Below are 22,309 nucleotides of genomic sequence, written 5' to 3' on the forward strand. Positions count from 1 at the left end.
TTTACAGAAGGAATTGTGAAATCTGGTGACCTGCAACAGAGGGCCCTGTGTTTGACCTGAGACAGGGTTACTGAAGTGGTAGTGTTGTCATAGGCTCTGATTCAATTCTGACGAGGTTTTGCTGTCCCAGGCATGCAATGATTCCCATGTTCCTCACTGTTCCCCTTGTCTTTTGAGAGATCTCCTCCAGCATGTGGTTGCAGTTCCTGCAAAGCCTGCATAGTGCAGCAGAACAGGAGCTAGCACACTGTTTCTCACACAGCCATTGTTAGTGGAGTTACCCAGACAGTCTTGATAAAAATGTGTGGTGTAGCCCCAGCCTGGAAGATTCTTTCTAATACTCTATTCCAGAGTCCTCTTGAATTTACCATAAACCTACACATGAGGATAAAATGGTGATAAAACACTTCCATGCATTTCCAAATCACTGTAAAACTCTACCTCTCCCCCTCATTTTAGCTGTTTTTTTCATCTTCTGTTTAAGTATCTTAAGTCTGTTTAGCTCCAAAGGACGTAGCTGTTGTTTAAATCCTTGGCTTAGCTGATTGTGTTTATCACTGCTGTAACTGCTGGCAGGTAAGGTCAGATCAGATTGCTCTTGCATCTCACTAGTGGCTGGTTTCTCTGAAGGTTAAATGATGCTGGCACAGTTTAGTCTTCTGGAGGTTACTCTGTCTTGCTCAAATCTGGTGAAACAGTTTAGTTTATATTTGTGAACCACTTACTGAATTTGCTGTTAAACATACAGGAGTCAATCATATTGTTAGAAACATATAAAATGGTGATGTAAACTCAATGAGAATGGGTAAGCGTTTTTAAAGTCACTTTCACTGTTGTGGAAAATAATTTATATTCTGGTCTAGTTCCTGATACATTAACACTAAATCTCTGAGGAGAGACTGCAAGAAATAACTCATAAATACAAATTTCTGCACAGAGTCTAGTTTTTCAGCCAGAAGGGCAAGTATTTACTGTTACATTGCTCTAAGAGTTGTTGCTAGGATCTGTGGACATTTGTTTTACTTTCACACCATATTATTTTCTCTAGTATGCTGCTTTGGGAGCCACCCTTTAGCAGTCCTTCCTTTTAAAGAAATTCAGATAATGCATGCATCAACTGTTTGAAAAACACAAGGCTCCAGCAATAGCTCTCCTAGGGCTAGAGGTGTGGTTGGAAAATAAAATTCTTAAGCAGTGGAGAAAGGATTTTCCTTCATGGGGTGGGGGCCAGAGAATAAACAGGGAACAGATACTCTTCAGAGTACCATGTCATCAGTGTTCTTCCCCAAGGCACTGGGGAGGGCCCAGTGTCTCTGAAGAAACTCATGTTTTAACTCTTCAATTGTCTGTTGTTTAACCTAGCTGGCAAATGAGTTCTCTGGACCATTTATACTGATTTGTAAATAACTTTTGTAGCACTGGGGCCATTCCAGCAGATAAAAGCAAGTGTTGTGCCAGTATTTATGTATTACTTTTTTTTTTTAACCACTTAATTCAATTCAATAACTTTATATGCCAACTTCTAACTCTGAGGTACCTGGCCTTGGAAACTCAGCTCCAGAATTGGGAGCCTGTGCTTTCCCATCAATACACGGACTTTGTCAGGTATCTCAAAATGGAGTTGTCGAGGGTTTAGATTGTGGGGTGACAATAGAACCCTGGCAGATGTATTGTTAACCCCCTCTCCCCCCCACTTCCCCCTTTTTGCCCCTCCCTCTCCCCGCTTCCCACTCAGGACAGGCGATCAGGAGGGAAAGAAGGACAGAGAGAAGAGAGTTGGAAAAATTAACAATGTTTTACTAATGCTACTAATAAGAATAGAGAAAATAATACAAAATATACAAAACCAATCTTGAAGGTCTCAGCAACTGCAGAGCCGGCAACCAAAGTCCTGGATTGGACTCTGCAGCCAACCGGAGCTGGATTCAGTCTGTCACTAGGCCTCAGTTCGCCGGGACGACTAGCAAGGTCCTCTCCTAATGTCGGCCATAAGCAGAAGGGAAAAGGGAAAGGAAAAAAGGGACGAGATACTCGTGATCTCCCACTTTTATATGAAGTATTCATGTGAATGCAATGTTATACACTGTTGGTCAGTTTCTTGGTCACCGGTTTCTCATCGCGCCTCTCACGAGATGTCCATCCATGCTTATCAATAAGTTTGCATTCCATTGCTAGGTTTACCAAAACATGTGTCTGGTTCTCCAGGAAAATGCAGTTAATAAGAAGGCTTTAGCTGACAGGCAAAATTCACTAAAAGAGAAACTTGTTTTTAACAAAACCAGGACAGGGGTCTATGCACTTTTCTGCTACTAATGCATTTTCATTCATTCAGGATTGATGGCTATAATTTTCTTTTCAAGGTATGTTTTACAGTTGTTCCTCAGAAGAAATAAGAAAAGTTGTTCTAAAAAACATGGCAGTGACCACAGCTGCTGCTGCCCACTTATGTGCTGGCCTGGGGCTACAGCACAAAGTGAAATATTTTCTGTTTCCTTTTGGGTAATAGGGCCAGATCCATCAGCCCAAGAGAGGTGAGACTGACACAGTTTCATGTTCCCAGGTCCAACTGAAGCGAGGTTGAGTATGTATTCCCAGTCCAACATGCCAACTCCTCCTGGGGTCTTGCCACGAGAGATGCACAATCTGCTCTCCCTGCCTCCCACCCCTGGCTCCCAGGGTACATCAGCCCCTTGCTAGCTAGTCCAGCCTGATGGTTACTGGTGCTCACACACTCACAGTCACACTCTCCCTGGCACTACTGACTTAAGGGCTTCTGACACCTGGTCCATTCGAGTGGACGGCACTTGTCACTCACTTGGGTCTCTCCAGGTGCTGGCACCAGGCACACGGTGCCTGTGGTCCCAGCCCAGCTTCTGGCACCCAGACATTCACTCACTCCAGTTGCTGGAGGGCCCCTATGACGTGAGGACCCATTCCAGTTGCTGACACTTAAATTGACTCACTCCTGTCTCTCCAGTCACTGTCACTCAGGCACACAGGCTCTCCAACCCACGGCTTGACTAAAGGCTGTCACTGAGAGCCCCATACACCCAAAATAGAGACTCCGTCACTGAGAAAAAGTTTTAAAGGAATTTATTAGGAAGATAGGAATGGACTGTGCTAAGCAGGTGCAAGGCATGTCAGACAGGCATATCAACCAGCAAAGCCTTATCCCTCTATTTTCCCAAACATTTCCCTTCTCAGATCACCTAGATCCTTCCTGTTCTTTGCCTTTGATTCTTCCCCTGAACATCCATAAGAAGTCAAAAATGCTCTTCCCCTGCCATCCCATAATGTGTCCTGTATCCATAGGCTGCAACACCCCTCAGTCGTGAAGTTGCTGTGGTGTTGACCTATCTTGATGGGCTTCATGCTTGCACCCTAGGGCTGAGGCTTTCCCGGGTCAGCTTTGGGAGGGGTTTTCCCTTCCTCAGAGTCCTTAATTTAGGTTCCTCTCTGCCATTGTGTCCTTGTGCTCCTCTGGACTTGTGGAGATGGGCCTTTGATGGGCTGATGTATCTTGTGATGGGTGTGGGAGGAGCCAGGGCACACCTATGCCATTGTCTCTCAGCACTCCTTTGTGGGCGTGCAGAGAAGCTTTCAGCACCTAATCTCACAGTTGAAGTCTTTCTCAGACTGGTTATGGAGGTTTTAAACCTGTTTTCCCTGGAGAGTGGTATAAAGTGGGAACTTTGCCTTTCGAGTCTGGTAATTATTATTGTTTCATATGTAACGCATAAACATTTAAGGGATCAGAACCTTCAGGCTACCCCTTCCCTAGGCAAATGATTTAACCAGTAAGCTATAGCCATCAGCTTTCTCTTGCTCTCACTCCTTTTGACATTACATAACTTGGGTTTCTTTCTGAACAGTGCCACAACTGCAAAATGAGTGGAGGGTGCCTTTCATCTCAGCTGTATGATTAAAGATGTAACTTTGAACACCAAGGCATCAGGATGCCTTTTTACAAAAGGCAAGCCACATCCCCACACCTTGTTCCCTTGCCTGCTTTTGCAGGGCTTTGCTGAGTGCTAGACCTACTGTGAGTGTCCTGGATCAGGCCTCATACGTGCTATCAACACCTTCCAGGTTTTGGGGGGAACTCAAGTGAGAGCTTTTATGCTTCTGTCTGCTCTTTAGGAATATTAGCATTTATGCTTGGAGTTGCAGTGCAGCAGGTCATGGGGTGGTGGGATGCATGGGACTTCCTGGGCAAGCGCTGTAACCCTGCTGACCAGCCCATCTCAGAACAACTAAATCTGTTACAAGGTACGTGGCAACTGTGTGGTACAGCTGCATCCCCTCTATGTCATCAATTTCAAATATCTTTAATGCCGTGGCTCCAGTGAAACCACCGTATTGTGCCAGTATCCTGGACAAATACTGAAAATCCTATCTGATAAGACTGGGTTTTCAGATAGAAAATGGACCTGGCTGTGACAAACCAAAGATATGTAAACCTTAGCTTGGGTGCTTGTTAGACAACTGTGTGCTCAGGACTATCTGGGAAAATAGGAAGGAAAATTTTAAGTGTATAGTAAACTTTGACAGTACATGTGTGCTTTCAGTCTCAAGTTGCTGCTGAATTAGAGGTTTTTATGCAGTTCTAAATGTTAGGAACCAAATTCCAAAGTCTTGTTTTGGATGTGGCCTTAAGTAGGATGACCTAGGTAATTATAGACCTGTAGAAGAGTTGTGTCAATAACGAATTAGAGAAAAATAATGTAATTAATGCAAATCAACATGGGTTTGCAGATTCCGTCATATTGGTTTCTAACTGTATCAAAAAGATACTAAGTGTGGTTTCTAAAGGCGGTACATTCAGACACATGAGGCACATGGCTTGAGCACACAACACTAAATCAAAGAAATGCAATGATACAGACCATCCACCCGCCAGTTAAAACATTAGCTTAGGATGTCTCAAAATAAAATTTTAAATGAGGAAATGTAATTGCACATTTTCAGCAAGATCTTTTTTAGGTAATTTCTTGGCTGCATACAACTGAATATTTGTTGGTATCTTTGAAGGAAACATTCAGTCGTCACAGATACTTGCAAATGACACAAAGATTGAGGGAATAGCTAATGATGTAGGTGATAGAGTGGGATATCCACCAAAGAGGAGCTCCCCATACAATGCTATGTCAAAAGAACTAACAGCATGATCCCTGTCAGGATAAACAAAGAAATACTAACCAAGAGTGATGAAGCTGTAGTATTTCTGCTTTCATGCTTCTAGCAACTGTGTCTGGGATGCTCTCTTCAGATCAGGTGTTAGCTCAAGAATATAGCAAAACATCAGTCTGTTGAACTTCCAAAGAGAATGTTAAAGAGTGCTTTGATCATAGTCTGTTGTTTCCTCTGTTCAGAAATGCCTTAAGAAGGCCCTTACATCTAGCTTGTTGGTACTAGGAAGTTAAGTTAGATGAAATTAAGAGCAGGGTGAGGTCCCTTCCAAAGCATTTTCCAAAGCATTCTGTGATTCTTTTTCTAATAGTTCCCCTGTAGTTCAAACAGGACGTAGTGTGGCAAGTGATGGTGCCTGTTTTATTAAGAAAGCTGAATTAGACAATCACAAAAATCCAGTTTGTGAACTCAAGCTCCCTGAAGGTATCTGTGCTCCTCACAATTTCTCTACAGCCAAAACCATAGAGGGCTTAACAACTGTTATCTCCTTGGCTATCTGTAGATATACAAGCAGAGTTTGCCTCATTCCTATTCTGTGTATTTTTGCAAATAGTGACACACAAAAGATTGTGAGCTAGGATGATTCACTTATAATTGTGTACCTATATAATAACTTCACAAAATGTTATTGCTGATGTGCACTTAGAATTTTACTTAAATGAAAATATCAGGTTCCCTCTGAAAGTGTGAACAAAGGTACGCCATGATTTTTAGTGTCTAAAAAACAATCAGGAGCAGCACAGAAATATATACAGAGAAGTGAATGCTATAGAAAGATGCTGTCCTCTTGGCTTTTTTCTGGTGCTGAATTTACATTGCAGAACTCAAGGTTCACTGGAATCAGACGTCAAATTTATCCATTAAGTATTCAAAACATTTGTTGGTTAAGAATGAAAGCAGTTTATATATCCATATCACCCACTCCTGACGTTAATGGGAAATAAAAGCTCTGTATTATTGTGCTATCAAATGTAGCCAGGCAGCTCAGAAGAAACAACATATACAGAGAGTGCATATATTTCAGCAGTGTCTTGCTGTGAAGCTATCAACGATTAATAAGAGATTCCAGTGTAACAAAGCAAACAAGGAAAAGTTTTAGTTAGTAGCTATTCTAAGAGACTCACTAAATGCTATGATTTGATGATGTGTCACCTAATAGCTTCTGTAATGTGGTGGTCTCAGTACTAAATCAAGAGAGCAGTGTTTAATGGCTGAATCTAGTATGACATCCCAGAAAGCTGTTGAAATCACTGTTTCTATGGAAATTTGTACAAGGGAAATCCAAGGAGCTGAATGGATGTGCAGAAGTACGCATGAAGGGAAGTATTTTCATGCAGCATAGCGCGTTGTTAGGGATGTTGCTGAGATGGGTCATTCTGAGTGAGATGCTGGTGTAAATCAATTCCGATGCTGGTAACTTATTAAAAAGCTGACTCTACTCTGCTTATCAACAGAGGAAATGACCACAAAAGACTGATACTGGAAGATGAAAGGAGCCAGGGCGGAATTAAGTAGTTGAAAAGAGCCAGCAGCTGCTACAGCATGAGTAAAAAGTGATTTTGTTTGTTTCTCTATTGTTCAACTGAATTTGTTCATGATCCCATTGCTTAGGGAACTTCTCCAAACAGAGTTGCAGTACCACTAATATCAAACAGCGTTGTAGCATGCTATTCTTCCAATTCAGTCTGGGACTAAACTATCCAGGGTAGGTATGGGAAATGTGGTCATCCAGTATGAAGGTTGTCAAGTGCCTGAGGGAGATAAGGTTGAAGTCTACCAGTATGCTGTTTTCCAGGGGACAAAGGATCCCTGCTGGGCTGTGGCTTGAAGAGATCTGGCTAATTGCATAGGAATGTACCCACTGTTTGAAGGTGAAATGGGGCTAACTGCAGTGTGCTGTCTCCAAGAACTGGCTAAAATGAAAGACAACATCCCAACATTAACTATTAAGCCAGCTCAGATGTTGTAATACTCAGATCAAAGGTCTACAGAGATCTGGAACATCTATTCAGGGCTCGGGCATTCATCATACGTGCATATATACAAATGACAGCTCACGTTAAGTGAAAAAGAACCGTACAGTGAGTTTGAGTGTATGAAAATTTCAAAGCAGCTATAAATCCAACATTACATGCAAAACAATGGTGCTTCCTTGTATTGAAAATCTTTCCTTCCTTTGTTGTGAGTCAAAAGTTTTGGTAAACTGATGTATGCCAAATTTATTTGCAAAAGCTGGAGTAGAATTAAAAAAACCCCTAGGAGTAGCTAACAATAGTGACGCATAAGGGATTTTACTGCTCCCAAAGTTAAACATATGAGATAATATCAACATTGTCTCAGGAAACTCTGGATCAGACTCCTGGCCAATTAAGTTACAGAAAGGCAAGGCAGCAGGATTTCACTTGAAATTCTGAGGGTTATCAGGAAAAACGGTTAAGGAAGGGAGAGAAAAAATAGCTTTGTGTTCACCTTTTAGGAGTCTTAATTCAACCCAAACAAACCTTCATGTATTATACCCTATGGATACGTAACAATGGTGAGGCAGGTCCCCAGCTGGTGCAAAGTATTATAGCTCCATCTGAGCTTTCTGGAACTACATGTATTGCTTGAGGCTGAAGTTGTGGCCTTAATGAGAGTTTCTACATTGCCTGCAAGTATGCACAAAAGCAGTGGGATATCAGATCACTGTGTGCTGAAGGAAAGCGGCACTGTGCGCTGTTATGTATGTACACTATATAGTATAATAGGGTCATAGCTCTTAACAGTGGCTTTTAGCTAGTACTGCAAAACAGTTAAACTCATGATGTATCAGGTCAGAGGGACATCAGGGCACTGATTGCAGTGGGTGTGTTATTTTTTTTTAAAGCAATGTTGAATAAAAATAAACTTCTATGTGAAAAGTGTTTTTAAATAACATTGAATACCTCTGAATAGAACACTTAAAAACAGACTGCCTGCCTAGGGATTTTCTCCTTGCTTAATTCCACTTTAACTATTTAAACAGAGCGACTACAACTGTTCAAAACCAACCCAAATGTTTCAACACATCTTTTATCATAGCAAACATGCTGTTTTGCTTTTTCACTCAGAAATTATTGATCGATTTTTATTCACGCTTTTGAAAAAAGTTTATCTTGCCTGTAGAGGAGTTCAGTCTGAAAGGCAAAATTATGAGGAATCTACAGGCAACTGGAAAATACCTGCTAGAATGCAAATGGCTAGTACCATTTTACCGTAGGCATCTCTGTGCAACCTGCCTTTAGTAGCAGGACACACCTAGTGCAGCTCCCTTCTGGGGCCCAGCTTAGTGTTAGAAAATCAGAATTGTTTATGTTCTTTGGCAGATTCCAGATGAAAAGAAGCCGAAGACTACTCCCATCTCCCATGTGGATCATCAACATTTGCAGAATGCAAACTTTGGTTACAAACACCCGCCAAGCCTCTGAAAGAAAAACGCCTTAAGATGAACAACGTGCAAAGGGAAGCGGTGCTGGGTTCTGGGAATGGTGAGTGCCGTGTTGTAAGGTGCTTCTCTTTGGTGCTGAGCCACCAAAGCAAGCATGCTGCTGTTTAGCCAGCACAAGGCCTATGAATAAATCACTGGCTTATTTAGCTTTCTCAGAAAGTTTAGAAGTTTTAAAGACAGTAGATATGTACACATGTGGGGCCACTGTGGTCAGGACCATTTAATTTCAGAGCAACATCATTTTTTTTAAAAAAGGATCTTTTTTAGCTGTATTTCTAGTTGGCTGTCCCTTTCCTTCCAAAAAACTTACATCCCCTTCCAATATCTTGTTGGCATTAAAAGTTAACACCCCACAACTCAGCTGTCCGTTGTTAACTGCCAGAACACCTCCTCTTCATCTAAAATTATATCCCCTCGTTATCTAAAATTACAGTAATTAGTCGCAGTGCCCATGCTGGAAATGGAAACCCCAGGGAAACTCAGAATTGGAACAGGCTACATGCATTTCCCAAGGTACACATTTGGTTAACTTGAGGAGGATAGATTATCAGACTGGACATTTTTAAGTGCTTACTAAAGAAGCTGTAAGCCGGGACGGGGCCACGGCAGAGCACGGCCCGGGGGGAGCCGGGGGCTACGTGTCGCTCTGGGCTCGGCGCCTGAAGTAGTTGCAGAGAAGCGTGCCGGGATGCCCGTGGGCCGAGGAGAGCTCCGACAGCCCTCCGGCGGCAACCCCCCAGCGGCACCTGCCAGCCGAAACTCGCCTTTGCCGGAGGGAGGGAAGCAGTTTCGGGAAGCCGTGCCCCCTCCGCTTGCCTCCCGGTAGCGGCGCCCTCCGCCCCAACCCCGCCGCGCTGTCCCCGCCTGCCGCCGCGCCCGGACAGCCGCGGGGGCGGCCTTGCGAAGCGGCGCCCCCGGCCGCCGCCGGGGGAGGAGCGGAGCGGAGCCACACGGTGCGATCGCTCGCCGCCAGCCCGGCCGGCTCTGCGGGGAGGCGGCTGCCGGAGCGGCTGCGGGCGCGCCGGGCGGGGCCGCCCCCGAGCCTCTCCCACCGCCCCGCGGCATGGTCGTACCCGCCCCGCGGCGCTCCCGCCCCGCGCCTGCCGCCCGCCCGCCGCGCCGCTGGGGCCAGCGGGAAGATGGATGGGCACGTCCTGGGCTGGATCGTTGTCCTATGGCTCGCAGGTAGGGCCGCGGGTGGGGGCACAGGCATCCCGGCCACCCCGAGGTGCATGTGCGGTGTCCCGCGGGCTCTACGTCTTTCTTTAGGAGGAAAATGGGAGGTTTGGAGAAATGCCCCGGTAGGCTGCGGGAGGGTAGCGGCGGAGAGAGCCAGTCTGGGCTGGGGGTCTTTACGAGGGCGTCCCGTGGTGCAGTTTGAGGAGACTTCGGACAGGGCTGATCCCATTGGGCACGGGGAAAGGCAGCCGGCGGCTTCTGCCTGGCCGGGGGCCTGTGGGTGCAGGTCCGCAGGGTGCAGGGGGCGTTTGGGCCACTGTTTTTCGCGGGCTGTGGGGGGGAGGTGGAGAGGAGCGAGCTTGCGGCGGGGAAGGTGGGAAGCAGCAGGAGCTCGGGGGGTGGCCAGAGTGTCCTTGGCCACGGTGTAGGGGCGATGGTGACAACCCCCGCACGGCCACGCTGGGCCGGGAACAATTGCAGGAACTTGTGCTTTCCCGGTGTCCTGGCCGCACTCACCGTCTAACAGAGGTGTGCAAGGAGGGAGCTGCTTTGCCTCTGCCCCGGCTTCCAGGGGGCCAGGATCCGGCCTTCCCAGTGATGGTGCAGCTGTGCTCAGCCTTTGTGAGCACAGGACGGGACTACCGCCCCCAGTGCAGCTCCCCAAGCACATCTTGCCCGGACGGCTCTCAAAGAGGTCGGGCAAACCCTCCCTGAGCAAGGAGGAGGGGAGACGGAGAGACAAGAGGAGAGGGCTCTGCGATGGGGAGATAGCAGGAGGAACAAGTTGGAAAGGGACTGCATCTGAGAGCTGGACAGCAGGCAAAGTAGAGGGTAGGGATTACAGCGAAATGAGAGCGGCAGGGCAGCCAGGAATGAGAGAAAAAGAGGGAACTCTGTCAGGTCAGCAGCAGGATCTGTGTCCTCTGGGCCAGTGCAGTAGCCAGGCACAGGCAGGAGGCTTTAGGAAACGCTGCAGCAGGCTGACTTAGCCAGGCAGACTCGTTACAGGCTGAAGGAAGTAACAGACACACTTGGATTAAATGGCATATATTTCCCACCGCCACCAATGTATCCCACAAAAAAGACCTCAGGCTCTTCCCTCTTCCTATTCAGGTTTAGGATTCACAAGCAGTAAATTTGGCTTTTAGTCATAACACCTCTCTCCCACCACCCACCCACCCCTTTCCTTGCTTTTTCACTCTGAGTCATCTTCAACACCGGTGCCTGCCTACTGTTCCCTTCCAGGGTTTCACGGCCTCATCTGGGGCTTTGGCAGCTTCCAACTCATCCTCCCCCCTGGCCTCCCTCCCTGCCATTTGGCTGCTTCCGAATGTATCCCACTTAACTGAGTTGGTCTGGAGTGCCAGCACACCCACAACTACCACTCCTACTAGCCATAGTATGCTGATAAATATCTTCCAGGGACTGGTAAAGGAGTACAGGGTGTAGATAAACATGACATAACATTCCTCCCTCCTTTTAGCGAGCTTTGTTATCTGGATGTGTCTGGCTGAATCAGGACTTCCATCAAGCTAAAAGGCTGGGCTGTTGACACCTTTCTCCCTCCATTAGAGGTAGTTCATTATTACTGGCAGCTACCGCCGTTTGGAGCATGCAAGGTGTATGCAGAGAGAGGTACCACTGCAGTAGGAAGACTTTCCAGTCTCCTCTAGTCCTGGGTTTTTGAGACAGGACTGGCTGCTGCTGGTGCTGTCCGCTGCCGGCAGGCAAAGGCTTCCGGCAGGCAACAGGTTAGCTGTGTACTGAGAAATGGAGGCAGCCGGTGTCGGCTTGCTCCCCTCCAGCCTCCTGGCCCCTGCTGCCCAGCGACAGAGCAGGCACTGCTGTCCTTTTTCATGGCTGAGAGAAACAAATAAGCAAAGGTGTGTGTGTCAGCGTGAACGTGTTTGCACAGAAAAGGGAGAGAGGCTAGAAAACGGGGACTCAAAATTTTCCTCTCCCCAGTGGCTGTACAAAGGAATGAGAGGTCTGCATCAAGGTAAGGAGCCCTAATCGAGCCAGAGTGGTACACTCCACTCTGGGAAAGAGAAGTGGGGGTTGGGAGGTGGAGGGGCCTGGGTAAGAGACAGTGTAAAATGGGGAGGAAGCAGGGAGACAAAAGGGAGCAAGTAGGGAGAGGCTCTCGCCCCCTTCTCTCCCCTCCTCCCTCCTCGAGATGGGCTGAGAAATTTCTAATCAGCACTTGCAGTTCCTTTCCTCCCAGCAATAATTCCTCTCTGTCCTTTGTTTGTCTTTAGTTTTTGGCACTTGCATTTATCTTCTGTTTGGTTTTGTGCATTGTGACTACTTATAGCAATTTCAAAAATTCCTGGGTGAGATACAGTGGATTTGGTTTGGCTTTTCTTCCTTCTAACCTGCTATTCCGTGTACCTAAAGCTACTGTTTTAATTACAACAGCAGGAGGATGAAGAGCAGGTCATCCTTCATTCCTTCCTGTGAAGTGGCACGTGTTAGGATGTGTGGGGGGCTGTATTCTTCTCATTCCAGAAAAAGAAGGTACAATTTGTCAAGTATCCTTAAGCACCTGTGTAAAGCTGTTTCTTTTAAACTACAAAGTGCAGCTTTAGTCTAGACTGAATCCTTCCCTTGTATTTACCATTATTCTTGTTAATGCTGTCATTCCTAGTGCATTTAAAACTAGAGAGAAGTGTTGCACTGGAGACAGAGCTCCAATTTTACCTATCAAACAAGTAGAGCAAATTTTTTTCTGCCTCATGACTCAGGCTAATCTTGGAAAGGTTACAATTAGAAGACTGTCCACATTAAAATGTGGTCTTATATCCCTTTTAAGTAATTTTTCACCAATAATTTAGCACTTGATACCTGTTTACTCTCCCTATGCAGAAGAGCCACTGCAATGCAATGATCCAGTACAAAGACTGGTAGATTTACTACCTCAGCTTTCCCAGCCACAGTTAAGGAGAGCAGGCAGAGGGGGCATGCACGAGCACAGTTGTGCTTTGCCGTTTCCTGGCCAACTGAGCAGACTTCTTGGGAAGGCAGGGAAATGGATGAACTGTTCTATCTGCCTTGACTTAAGTATTCATCTGACTTCCCTTGACTGGCTGAACACAACATAAGCTGTGTGTAACTCAGAAGAAATCTCACATTTTTATTTTTATTCCTGTGAGATCACCTTGGCTGGAACTGATACTAGCGGAAATCGCAATGCCATCCCAAGGTGTTACTTGGTGTTATACAGCTTGAAGAGGCTCTTCCCATTTCTTTTCCTTTGTTCTCAGGCTTCTGATGGTGACCAGTTGCTAAGTGGTAGTTCTGGGATTGATGTCTGGGATCCTGAATCAAGACTGTAAACCAGGAGCCATCTGACAATTGTAACAGCTTTCAGGCAGTAATAAGACAGGGTAGATTTGATCTGGTGGCCAAAGCTGAGGTAATTCACCTGAAAACATCCAGGGTGACTATTGTGAATGTGTGAAAGGGGCAGGAGGTTGTAACAGAGTGTAATGAGCGCCAGGAAGCTGGTGATGACTGATACCTAGAAAAACCCATGAAATGTCCTGAGCTCTTGTGAAAGCTCTTATGCAGTCCTTGCCATTTCAGGGCTGTGTACTTCCCTAAAGAAGTCGGGAGCGTGGGGCATCTGGGGGACAGCATCAGAGAGGATGGGAAAGAGCAAGGAATAGTCCAGTGTCTGCTGGCAGTCCATTTACAGTCTGGGCTGTGTCCTATATGGAGTGGTTTCATACTGAGGTTCTGTGCTGTGAATGTTGGGAGTGCAAGGCCATGCTTTTCTCTGACTGCTTTGATTTTGCCCCTTTGCAGGTTAAACAGTTAGCTGAAATTTTCAGTTTTGCTACGGAGCTGTAAACAGCAGTAGTATGCTTTCACCTCAGCAGCAGCTGACCTATTTAGGCGTTGGTTTCTTGCTGGCTAAAAAAGTGGACAATTAGTGGCCACAGAGCTAAGAACGTAAGTCTGATAGGAACCAGACAAAGACATCCAATTCATTTCCCATAAGCCACTCAACACAATGTGATGGTGATGGCTTTTGATGATTAATTGCATGGATTTGCTTTAGTCCAGCATGAGTACACAAGCTGTGTAACACAATCTCAGTGATTCCGTTGTCTCTCTGCTCACCTGTTTACACATCTCTGACTTTTCAGTCTCAGATCTTGCACTTAGTGATTCAGGCTTGATCCACCTTTGAAAGTGTGGATGGTGTGCCTGTATTCAGCAGTGGGGGAAAGAACACGTAATTGAGACATAGTAGCCAAGGCACAGAAAAGAAAGATGAAGCATCCTTTTGTCCAACAGTTTATTTTGTTTAGGGAAGTGATATAAATTACCCTAGGAGCAGTATCTCTTACTAATGCAAGTATGCTTTTCTGCCAGAGCCCTTAGGTATGGTCTAGGAGTAGTTTTCCCTGAGGTGCCTGGTCCAGGGCCCAGGGATTTGGTTCTCCTGTGTGAAAAACTGCCACTCCTATCAATAAAGGTGCATAAGATAGAGGGATGTAGTTTTTGTAGTTTTGTAGCATCAGCTGTCCTGCCTCAGGCAAGTGGTGGTGTGAGCCAAATAATTGCAATGAAAGAGATGTGAGGCATGCACAGATAGGGAGACCCATGGTGACCTGAAGAATAACGTGTGCTGCCTTCTCTTGGACTCAAATCTTATGTGCTAGAAGGATGCCATCTGAGACCTATTACATGGAACTACAGTATTTGACTTTGCCATTATTTGTAGGGATTAGTGCCTCAGGTCAACTTCATTCTAATTAGATGATCTTTAAGGTCCCTTCCAACCCAAACCTTTCTATGATTCTATTGAAAAAGACTAACTTAAGGCTGTGTAGGGAAGCTAAGTCTTCCTGGGATTCATCTAGCCTCAGGGAGGCAAAGGCTTCTCTGGAGGGCAAGAGAAAAGCAAGAGCCTAAATTATCAACTCTCAGTTGCCTTCTCTCTTCTGCTCATGTAAGGTGCTTATGAAGATCAGGCTCACAAGGCTCAAATGCGCCCTTACAAATATCCCCCTCTGTAATCACTTCCTGGAATTTTTTTTTAATCACCACTAAAATGTATTATCAATAGCTTGTGTGTAATGTTGATTGCATAGTTTGAATGCATAATCTGAGGACAGTTCAGGAAGAGAATCAGAGAAGGGAGACAAATACACATTGCCAATGAGAAACAGACAAAACCCATGCAATTATATTTCTGAAGTGTGATTATTTTTAAGCTCTTTGCCTGGGAGTGTATATATACACATGCACAGACACACAAACCATTGGATTCCTTTTATTTTCTGAGAGTAAGAATATCTGTGTTTTTAGGATGCACTTGATTAATATTTGCAGAGCTTTTAATTTTTCTGGGGATTTAGGAGAACAAGAAAGAAGGAAAGCAAAATTGTCACGTAGTCATGAGACTCCCACAAGCTAGATTTTTCTTGTGAAAGTTCAAACATTGTGAAATTCACAATGAACAGGTTGCTTCTCTGGAGTGCGGGAATTATATTTCCATGATGATTTTGAAATAAGGGCTAATCTTGCTCTGTCTGCATTAGTCAAAACATAGCAGAGCACAATTCAGTTTCTTTTTAGTCCTGCTTGTATTAAACTAGACAAAGAGCTACCATGATGCTGTCACTAAGCTTGTCATCTTTTTTTACGTCTTTCACTCTTTTTTTTTGCTCTACTGTATAACCAGCCCAGACTTCTGTCCTGTGATACATCTGAGGCTTTTCTTATCTTGGCTCGTTTCTTGAAGATTTTTGAGGTCAGCAGTTTCTTCTTGAAGTTGAGGAAGTCCTAAGCAGACCTCTATAATTCACGTGCGTGGACATAAATGACATGTGAAGCCACCATTTTGTCTTCAGGCAGTTGAACATCCTGCTGGCCTTTTTGATGGACACTGTTACAGCAGTGACATATTACATGAATCAATTCCAGTCTCTTTTTTTTGGCAGAGGAAATAACAGGTGTATAATTTCCCAGTTCAGCCATATATAATTATATATAATTTGACTTAAATAGATGTAGAGTTTCCACTGCTCCAGTCTCTCAATCTGAGGCACTAGGTTGCTCTTAAATGCTATTTCTGGAAAGGATCCGAAAATAATACTTTAAAAGTTAATAAAGAGCTTGGGATAGGATATAGAAGATGCCAGGTAATTTACTGCATATGTCCCAAATGCTTTTGGGTAGAAAAAGAATTCCTGTGTTTTCCCAAAAGCTGCTTTGCTTTTCTTGATATAGACATTCCCATGGGCATGGGGTGGGGAAAGTTAGTCAGAGGAGAATTTGCTAAAGCTCAGCTAATCATTTATTAAAGCAGTCCCTGGCTTGCCAAACTCATTAATCTCATTAACAGGAAAGGAGGGCTATGGTGCATGGTTAGCTGAAAGCACTGTGTTTACTAAGCAGTGCACTTCGTTCACAAGGGAAAGATTTAAATATTCACTGTGTCACTGTTTTATCCCTGAAGCTGAAGTAACGTGATGAGTCACTTGACCAGTGCGTGTCACATGCTGGCTTTGGCCACACACTCCATGGGGTCAGGCACAGAGTTGCCAGATACAGGTCTGACCTGGACTCATTCATTTTTCAAGGTGTTAGTCATTTCTCTTGCATTCAGATGCAACCTGGGAAAGCACAGGTCTCTGGAGAGGAGAGAATAAGACAATGTCATCACTTGGTTCACCTTAAGAAGCAAGTGGTGACATTCTCTTAGTGCCACATGGACCCACTTGTCCCCGGGAACAGGCAGCCTGGCAGAACCATCCCAGCTGCCACTTCCTGAGTTATGTCTCTGCCTATGCCTCAGGAAAGTAGAGGAGCTGCCACATGCCCCTGCCTCTCCCATAGGAGCATCCTGTTGGGACCTCAGCTGTGTTTCGTGGTATTCTCGAGAACACCCACACTTCAGCGTTTGGATTTGGGTTCAACCACTTCTGGCAAAACTGATGACATCTCCTGTGCAACTTCCACATGGCACAAGTACAAATTGCATAATATACCATTCTTGTGCAAATGCCATAGCCCCCTTGTGTGCTGCAAGCCTTCACATAGTAGTACCCAGGGTCAAATTCCCCCTAGATCAGTAAATCTTTGTTAGTATCAGTGACCATCTTGCTTCTCTGAAATATGCTTTCCCCTAGAGTCTGTCTATACAGTGTTTTTATCCCCTGACAGGTGTTTATAGAGTTCATTGGGGTTTATAGTTTGGACACTGATAACTTGTTGAAATGAATATTCAGTGTTGGTCCAACATCTCCACTTCCCTTTGGTTCTGACTTCTCTTCGTGGGATCTTTTCTTGGTTCTGTCTTTCAGGTCTGAAACAACTTGACCTTGTTCCTTTGTGCCTGCTGCTATCATATTGTTGATGCATTTATTGCTCTCTGTTTTAAGCTCCAGTGCTTTAGTCTATGCCATTTTTTTTTTTTCCCATCCTAAAGATATCTCCTGTCATTTCACTTTCTTTTGCCAGCTTCCATCTACTTTTCATCTCTGGTTTCTGTCGTGGGTGGTTTATTTTTGCTGCCTCCATTTCCTCTCGTCTCTACATAATGTCTTAATCTGCAACCTGGCTCCAGCCTTTTGAAATTATTTTGACCTGGACTGAGACACCCCCTTCAGCTTCTTCCAGCTGAATATAAGCTTCCTGCTTCCATGATGTCATCCTGCTTATCCTTCTGCTTCCTATACTTACCTTGATACTTTGTCCTTACTCTGTTTCCTTTCTTGGCATTTGCCCTTCTCTTGTATTGCTTCCCAACATCAGGAAACCTTCCTTTGTCTTCAGTCTTTCATTGCTCCTTAAGCTTCCCCTAAGTCTGTCAGTTGATCCTAATGTGGTGTAAATATCCTCTTGTGCTTTATGCTCTTGGGTCTTGTCCTCGTTTTCACTGTGCACTGCTCTGGGCCTTGGGGTGTGTGGTAACCGGGTATAGGGAGCTGCCATCATCAATATTGCCCATACTGAAACTGGTTCCCTTTTCTCATACAAACCACTGCAGTCAGGCCCTCCTCAGCTGCAGAGGGTGTCCCTGGTTAGAAACATCCTCTTTCTTAGATGCTCCCATCTTGCTCCTGAGCTGTTTCTGTGCCTCCACAGACGAGCAAATCCCTGCTTGGGAAAATGTCACCATGTGTTTCCCGTGTTGTATAAGCCCTCCCAATCACTGCTGCCTGCAGCACAAGAAGGAGGGAAGCAATGAAGGGCATGTGTGGGAGGTTTCGGCCGTTCACCTGTGGGTAGATGGAGTACCTCACTCTCCTGAGGCCTTTCTGCTGGCATTGCTCACTGACTCTTGGCTTCTCCCTAAGCTACACAAGGATGTGGTAGCAGTCCCATGCATCTTCTCTGAGCCTTTAATACATCAGCTCCAGGCTGCTACTCTCCCGTCAGCTGGTAGATAGACATTATGTGTGGAGATCCATCTTCTCCCTGGGACTGTGAAAAACTTGAGTGTTTGGGCCATTTTTCTCCCCACCTCCCACATGAAGCAATTTCTGTCAGTGCTACATGCCAGCCCTGGCAGGAGCTGTGCGATTTGGATCCACTCCTTCATGCATCTCTAGAGTTTGGCAGAGCAAGCAGCACTAACTGGGCACCAGTGCACAATGGGCTGGGCCAGGCACTGTGTGCTGCCTAACTTTAAAGAGGAGGTGCGATGCCACCAGAATTGGCAGGGGAGTTACTTATTCTGTACTGGGATTATGATGAACTCAGGATCTGGCCGCTTGGCTGACCCGCTGTAGAAGTGTAGTATGACCATCCCTAAACTATCTCTTCCTTATCTGTGAACCTGCCACAGAAGCCGAGAATCATCATGTCGCTGTGTTGGGGTCTCTGCAGAGCATAAGGATTTGAACCTTCAGCCCCATCGTGCTGTGTTGTTCCTTGTGTCTGTAGGTTATGAAAAAAACAAACTTACTTCTGCTGCCAACATCTGTGCTTACATACATTGAGGCATATTGCACCCTAGCACCTGAAGCAGATGGACATTTAAATTTTATGTATGTGGGGAGAATGATGCTACGATAAAATGCAGTAGGTCCCTCTTCAAGCGATGCTGAAGCGTATGACACTCGTGTTTTTGTCTTTTAGCTGACGTGGAAGGGTTGCAGGTCACCGTGCCTGAGAAGAAGAAGGTGGCAATGTTGTTTCAGCCCGCTCTGCTTCGCTGCCATTTCTCTACTTCTTCCACCCAACCAGCTGTGGTACAGTGGAGGTTTAAATCTTACTGCCAGGACCGGATGGGAGAAGCTTTGGGTATGGCAACTTCTGGTGTACAAACAATGAGCAAGAGGAACCTGGACTGGGATCCCTACTTGGACTGTGTGGACAGCAGGAGGACAGTCCGTGTTGTGGCCTCCAAACAAGGATCTGCCGTTACTATAGGGGACTTCTATAAGGAAAGAGATATCAGCATTGTCCACGGTAACTCTGCTGCCCTTGTGATGCTTTGTGGGGGTTGGAATGGACCCTTAGCAATTTGGGATATTTGAGGCTGGCAGTAATTGGTCAGTTAACTCCCATAGAAAAGGCTGCTGGAAGTGGTTGTGTCAGACATTTAGGTTTTGACCAGCCAACCCTAGACCCCAACGTCATTTCCTTTGGTGTTTCCCTTCATCCCACTCCATGTAGGCCTCCAACCATAATGCAGTATTCTCTTCTCTTTGATGAAGTGGAAGGTTTTTATTCCTGGCTTTTGCATATTGCTCTGTATATAGATTTTTTTTTTTTTACCAAAGCGGTGCCAGCAAGAGAGGAATGAATTCAGTCTCTGTGGTCTAGATTTTTCTTCCTTGCAAATGCCACTGATTTTTTTTTTTTTCCCAGTTCCAAAATACCTAAATTATCCTGTACCTCATGTTTGCTCAATTCTGGACTTTACCAGCTTACCCCATCATGAACCTAAACTCTCACAGCCTTGAGCAGTGTGAAAGGAAAAGATTTCAATGGGGTGAAGTCAAGTTGGGTGGAGGTCGGGGATAGCAGGGTCCTTAAATATTAGATCTGGAAGGCTGTGTGAGAAACCTTGTCCCTCAAAATACAAGGCTTCTGCTTGACTCAGGAGACCATCTAGCCAGAAGTGGAGGCTCCTTGATGCAGAAAACAAGGGATCAACCTCAGGAAGGGGGAGTGTTTTCCTTTACCTCCAGTGGATGGCTGTGGAGACACTGTCTAAGCCCTTCTTGCACAGCATGAATACTGTTGGGATTCCAGGCCTTAGGTGATAGAACGGACAGAGATCGACATCAGTTACCCCTTCTGCTCTCGACACTTGCAGAGTGAGCTGCCTCTGTGGCATTACGTGTCTTCCTACTTAGAGCCACAGAGTCCTGAGCCTGTTATTTTTACAGAATACTGTGATATTCTGGATAAGGTTAAATCCTCTTCTTAGTAAGGAAATGAAATGGATTTGGGACATGGAGACAGACCCAGTGCTTTCATCACTTCACTCTATAGGTGTTGGAGGGAAAGCCTGACTTTTCTTTTTTGCCTTTCAGATGCAGACCTTCAGATTGGGAAGTTGATGTGGGGAGACAGTGGGCTCTATTACTGCCTTATTATCACACCGGATGATGTGGAAGGCAAGAATGAAGAAGCGGTGGAGCTGCTTGTGCTTGGTAAGACCTCTTGTCAGGTTTCTTTTTCAGCAGATAGCTGATGTGTCTTTCCTTCTGCTTTCTCTCTCTGTCCACCTCTCTGTGCACCATATTACTATGGGTGTAAGATCTATGTAAAACAGTTCCTGCAGTACCTTCACCATTTCCTTGCACCTTGTGCAGTCATTCACACCTAGGCGAAGTGGGTGGCAAATGCTACCAAACAAAAATAGTGATGTTTACACCCACACTGCTCACACGTTACACAGGCGTAAATGACTACAGAAAGTGCAGGGCTGTGGAAAGTCAGAACCCTTGTTTTTGAGGCATAAAACAATAAACTTGCAGCAAAGTGAACACTTGAGACAAGAGTCTTTTAAAAATAAACACCCAGAAGACATCGAGTCATATGCTTTTTGCAGTCTTAACATTCTCTTCGTCCCACTCTTCTGACCTGTGAGGATGTCAGGCAGCACTGTGTTTTTCTGCTTGAGTGTGTCAATTTGTGAGATTTTTCTGTCTGCCTAATTATACTTGTCCAGTTAGAGGTGCAGTTTCACAAGCACCCTAACCAGATCTAAGCTGTTACTGCCATGGAAGGGACCTGTCCTCTTTGTGGTATGCATACTTGGCACTGTGTTTCTTTTAAGCTCCCTTGAGCAGTGTGGTGACCAGGATCAGTTTCTTTCCTGTTCGCAGGGTTTGCTTTCGGCAATGTCTTCCACAGCCCAGCTCAACTGTGAAGGTCAATAAAACACCCATCCCAGCTAGAGGGAATGGGATGGACCTTTCAGCTGCATTTGTTGACACTGCCTTGAGCCAGCTGTAATACTTCACCCTGGACTGCCCCAGGAGAGTAAGATGAGTTTTCTTCACCTTACATTAAGACCTGCTGACACCAATGTTTGGTCAGCGTACTTGTAGAGTTCTTGGGTCTATAGGGTCTGTACATTCTGTGAAGGAAATGTTTAAAAGCTTGGGTCTATAGTGTATAGGTTATATGTAGAGGCATATGGTAGAGCATGTCTGTTAAGTGCCTTTGCTCTCATGGCTAAGGTCAGAGTTTATTTGGAACTGTGGTTGTCATCACAAAATAAACCAGATTGAATTGCTTGGGTGAGTGGCTATAACAGTGCCGTCACCTCCCCTCACTCCTTCAGGTGCCAGTCAAGCAATGGACAACTGGAGACAGTGTCATACCCCTGTCTAAATCCAGTGTGACTGTGTATCATATGCTAGTTAATAACAGGCCCAAGACTGACCTGTGTTGGTTCAGGTGACATTATCTCTGCCAAGTGGCAGTTGTAGCTGTTACGTAGCCTCTCCAGAGGAGCTGCCTGTGGCTGCGTGGTGAAGGGCTGCTGAATTTTGTACCTTCGCCTTCCTGTCCAGGATTCAGTGTCTTCTGTTACCTGTGTCTACAACTGTGCTCAGATACCAGTGATGAAACAGTGCCATGGTAACAGGAAGAATCTGTTTTTCAGTGTGTACAAAAGACTGTGGTGGGGGAAAACAAAGAAATCCCCACCTCTGAGGCTGGTTTGATGATGTCCCCAGCCCTGGTTCTTTGTGGAGGAAACAGCATAGGTTGCATTACCTTGACCACATCTGCTCTTCTGTTCATTACAGCCTGTGGGTCTGCCCTTGCACTTTGTGCAGCACTCTAAGCTTGGCAGCAGCATGAAAGCATACTTGTCGTGGGCATACTTCGTTCTGCCTCATGCTGTTTGGCGCAGCTTGTGTGTATTTCTTTTCCTGGGTAGTGTGTATGGAGGCAACATTCCAGCTTTTGGAGCAATTCCAGGTTACCTACCCATTTTCCTTCCTTCCTTCCTTCCTTCGGTGGTATTCCTTTACCTCTCCCTGTTGA

General features: G+C 45.5%; 1 protein-coding gene across 1 annotated transcript in view; it reads left to right on the plus strand.

Moving 5' to 3' along the window:
* Positions 1-9,795: 9,795 nt before the first annotated feature.
* The window catches only part of ILDR2 (immunoglobulin like domain containing receptor 2), a gene marked incomplete at both ends in the record, with an annotated part of 35,250 nt that continues 22,736 nt past the window's right edge, over positions 9,796-22,309 (plus strand). Inside the window, 3 exons of the mRNA XM_080349157.1 lie at positions 9,796-9,841; positions 18,935-19,267; positions 20,341-20,460. Coding sequence (XP_080205283.1) covers positions 9,796-9,841; positions 18,935-19,267; positions 20,341-20,460 — 499 coding nt within the window. The remainder of the gene's footprint in view (positions 9,842-18,934; positions 19,268-20,340; positions 20,461-22,309) is intronic.

Source organism: Nesoenas mayeri (assembly GCF_963082525.1).
Source record: "Nesoenas mayeri genome assembly, chromosome: 1".
In the NCBI taxonomy this organism is placed as follows: domain Eukaryota; kingdom Metazoa; phylum Chordata; class Aves; order Columbiformes; family Columbidae; genus Nesoenas; species Nesoenas mayeri.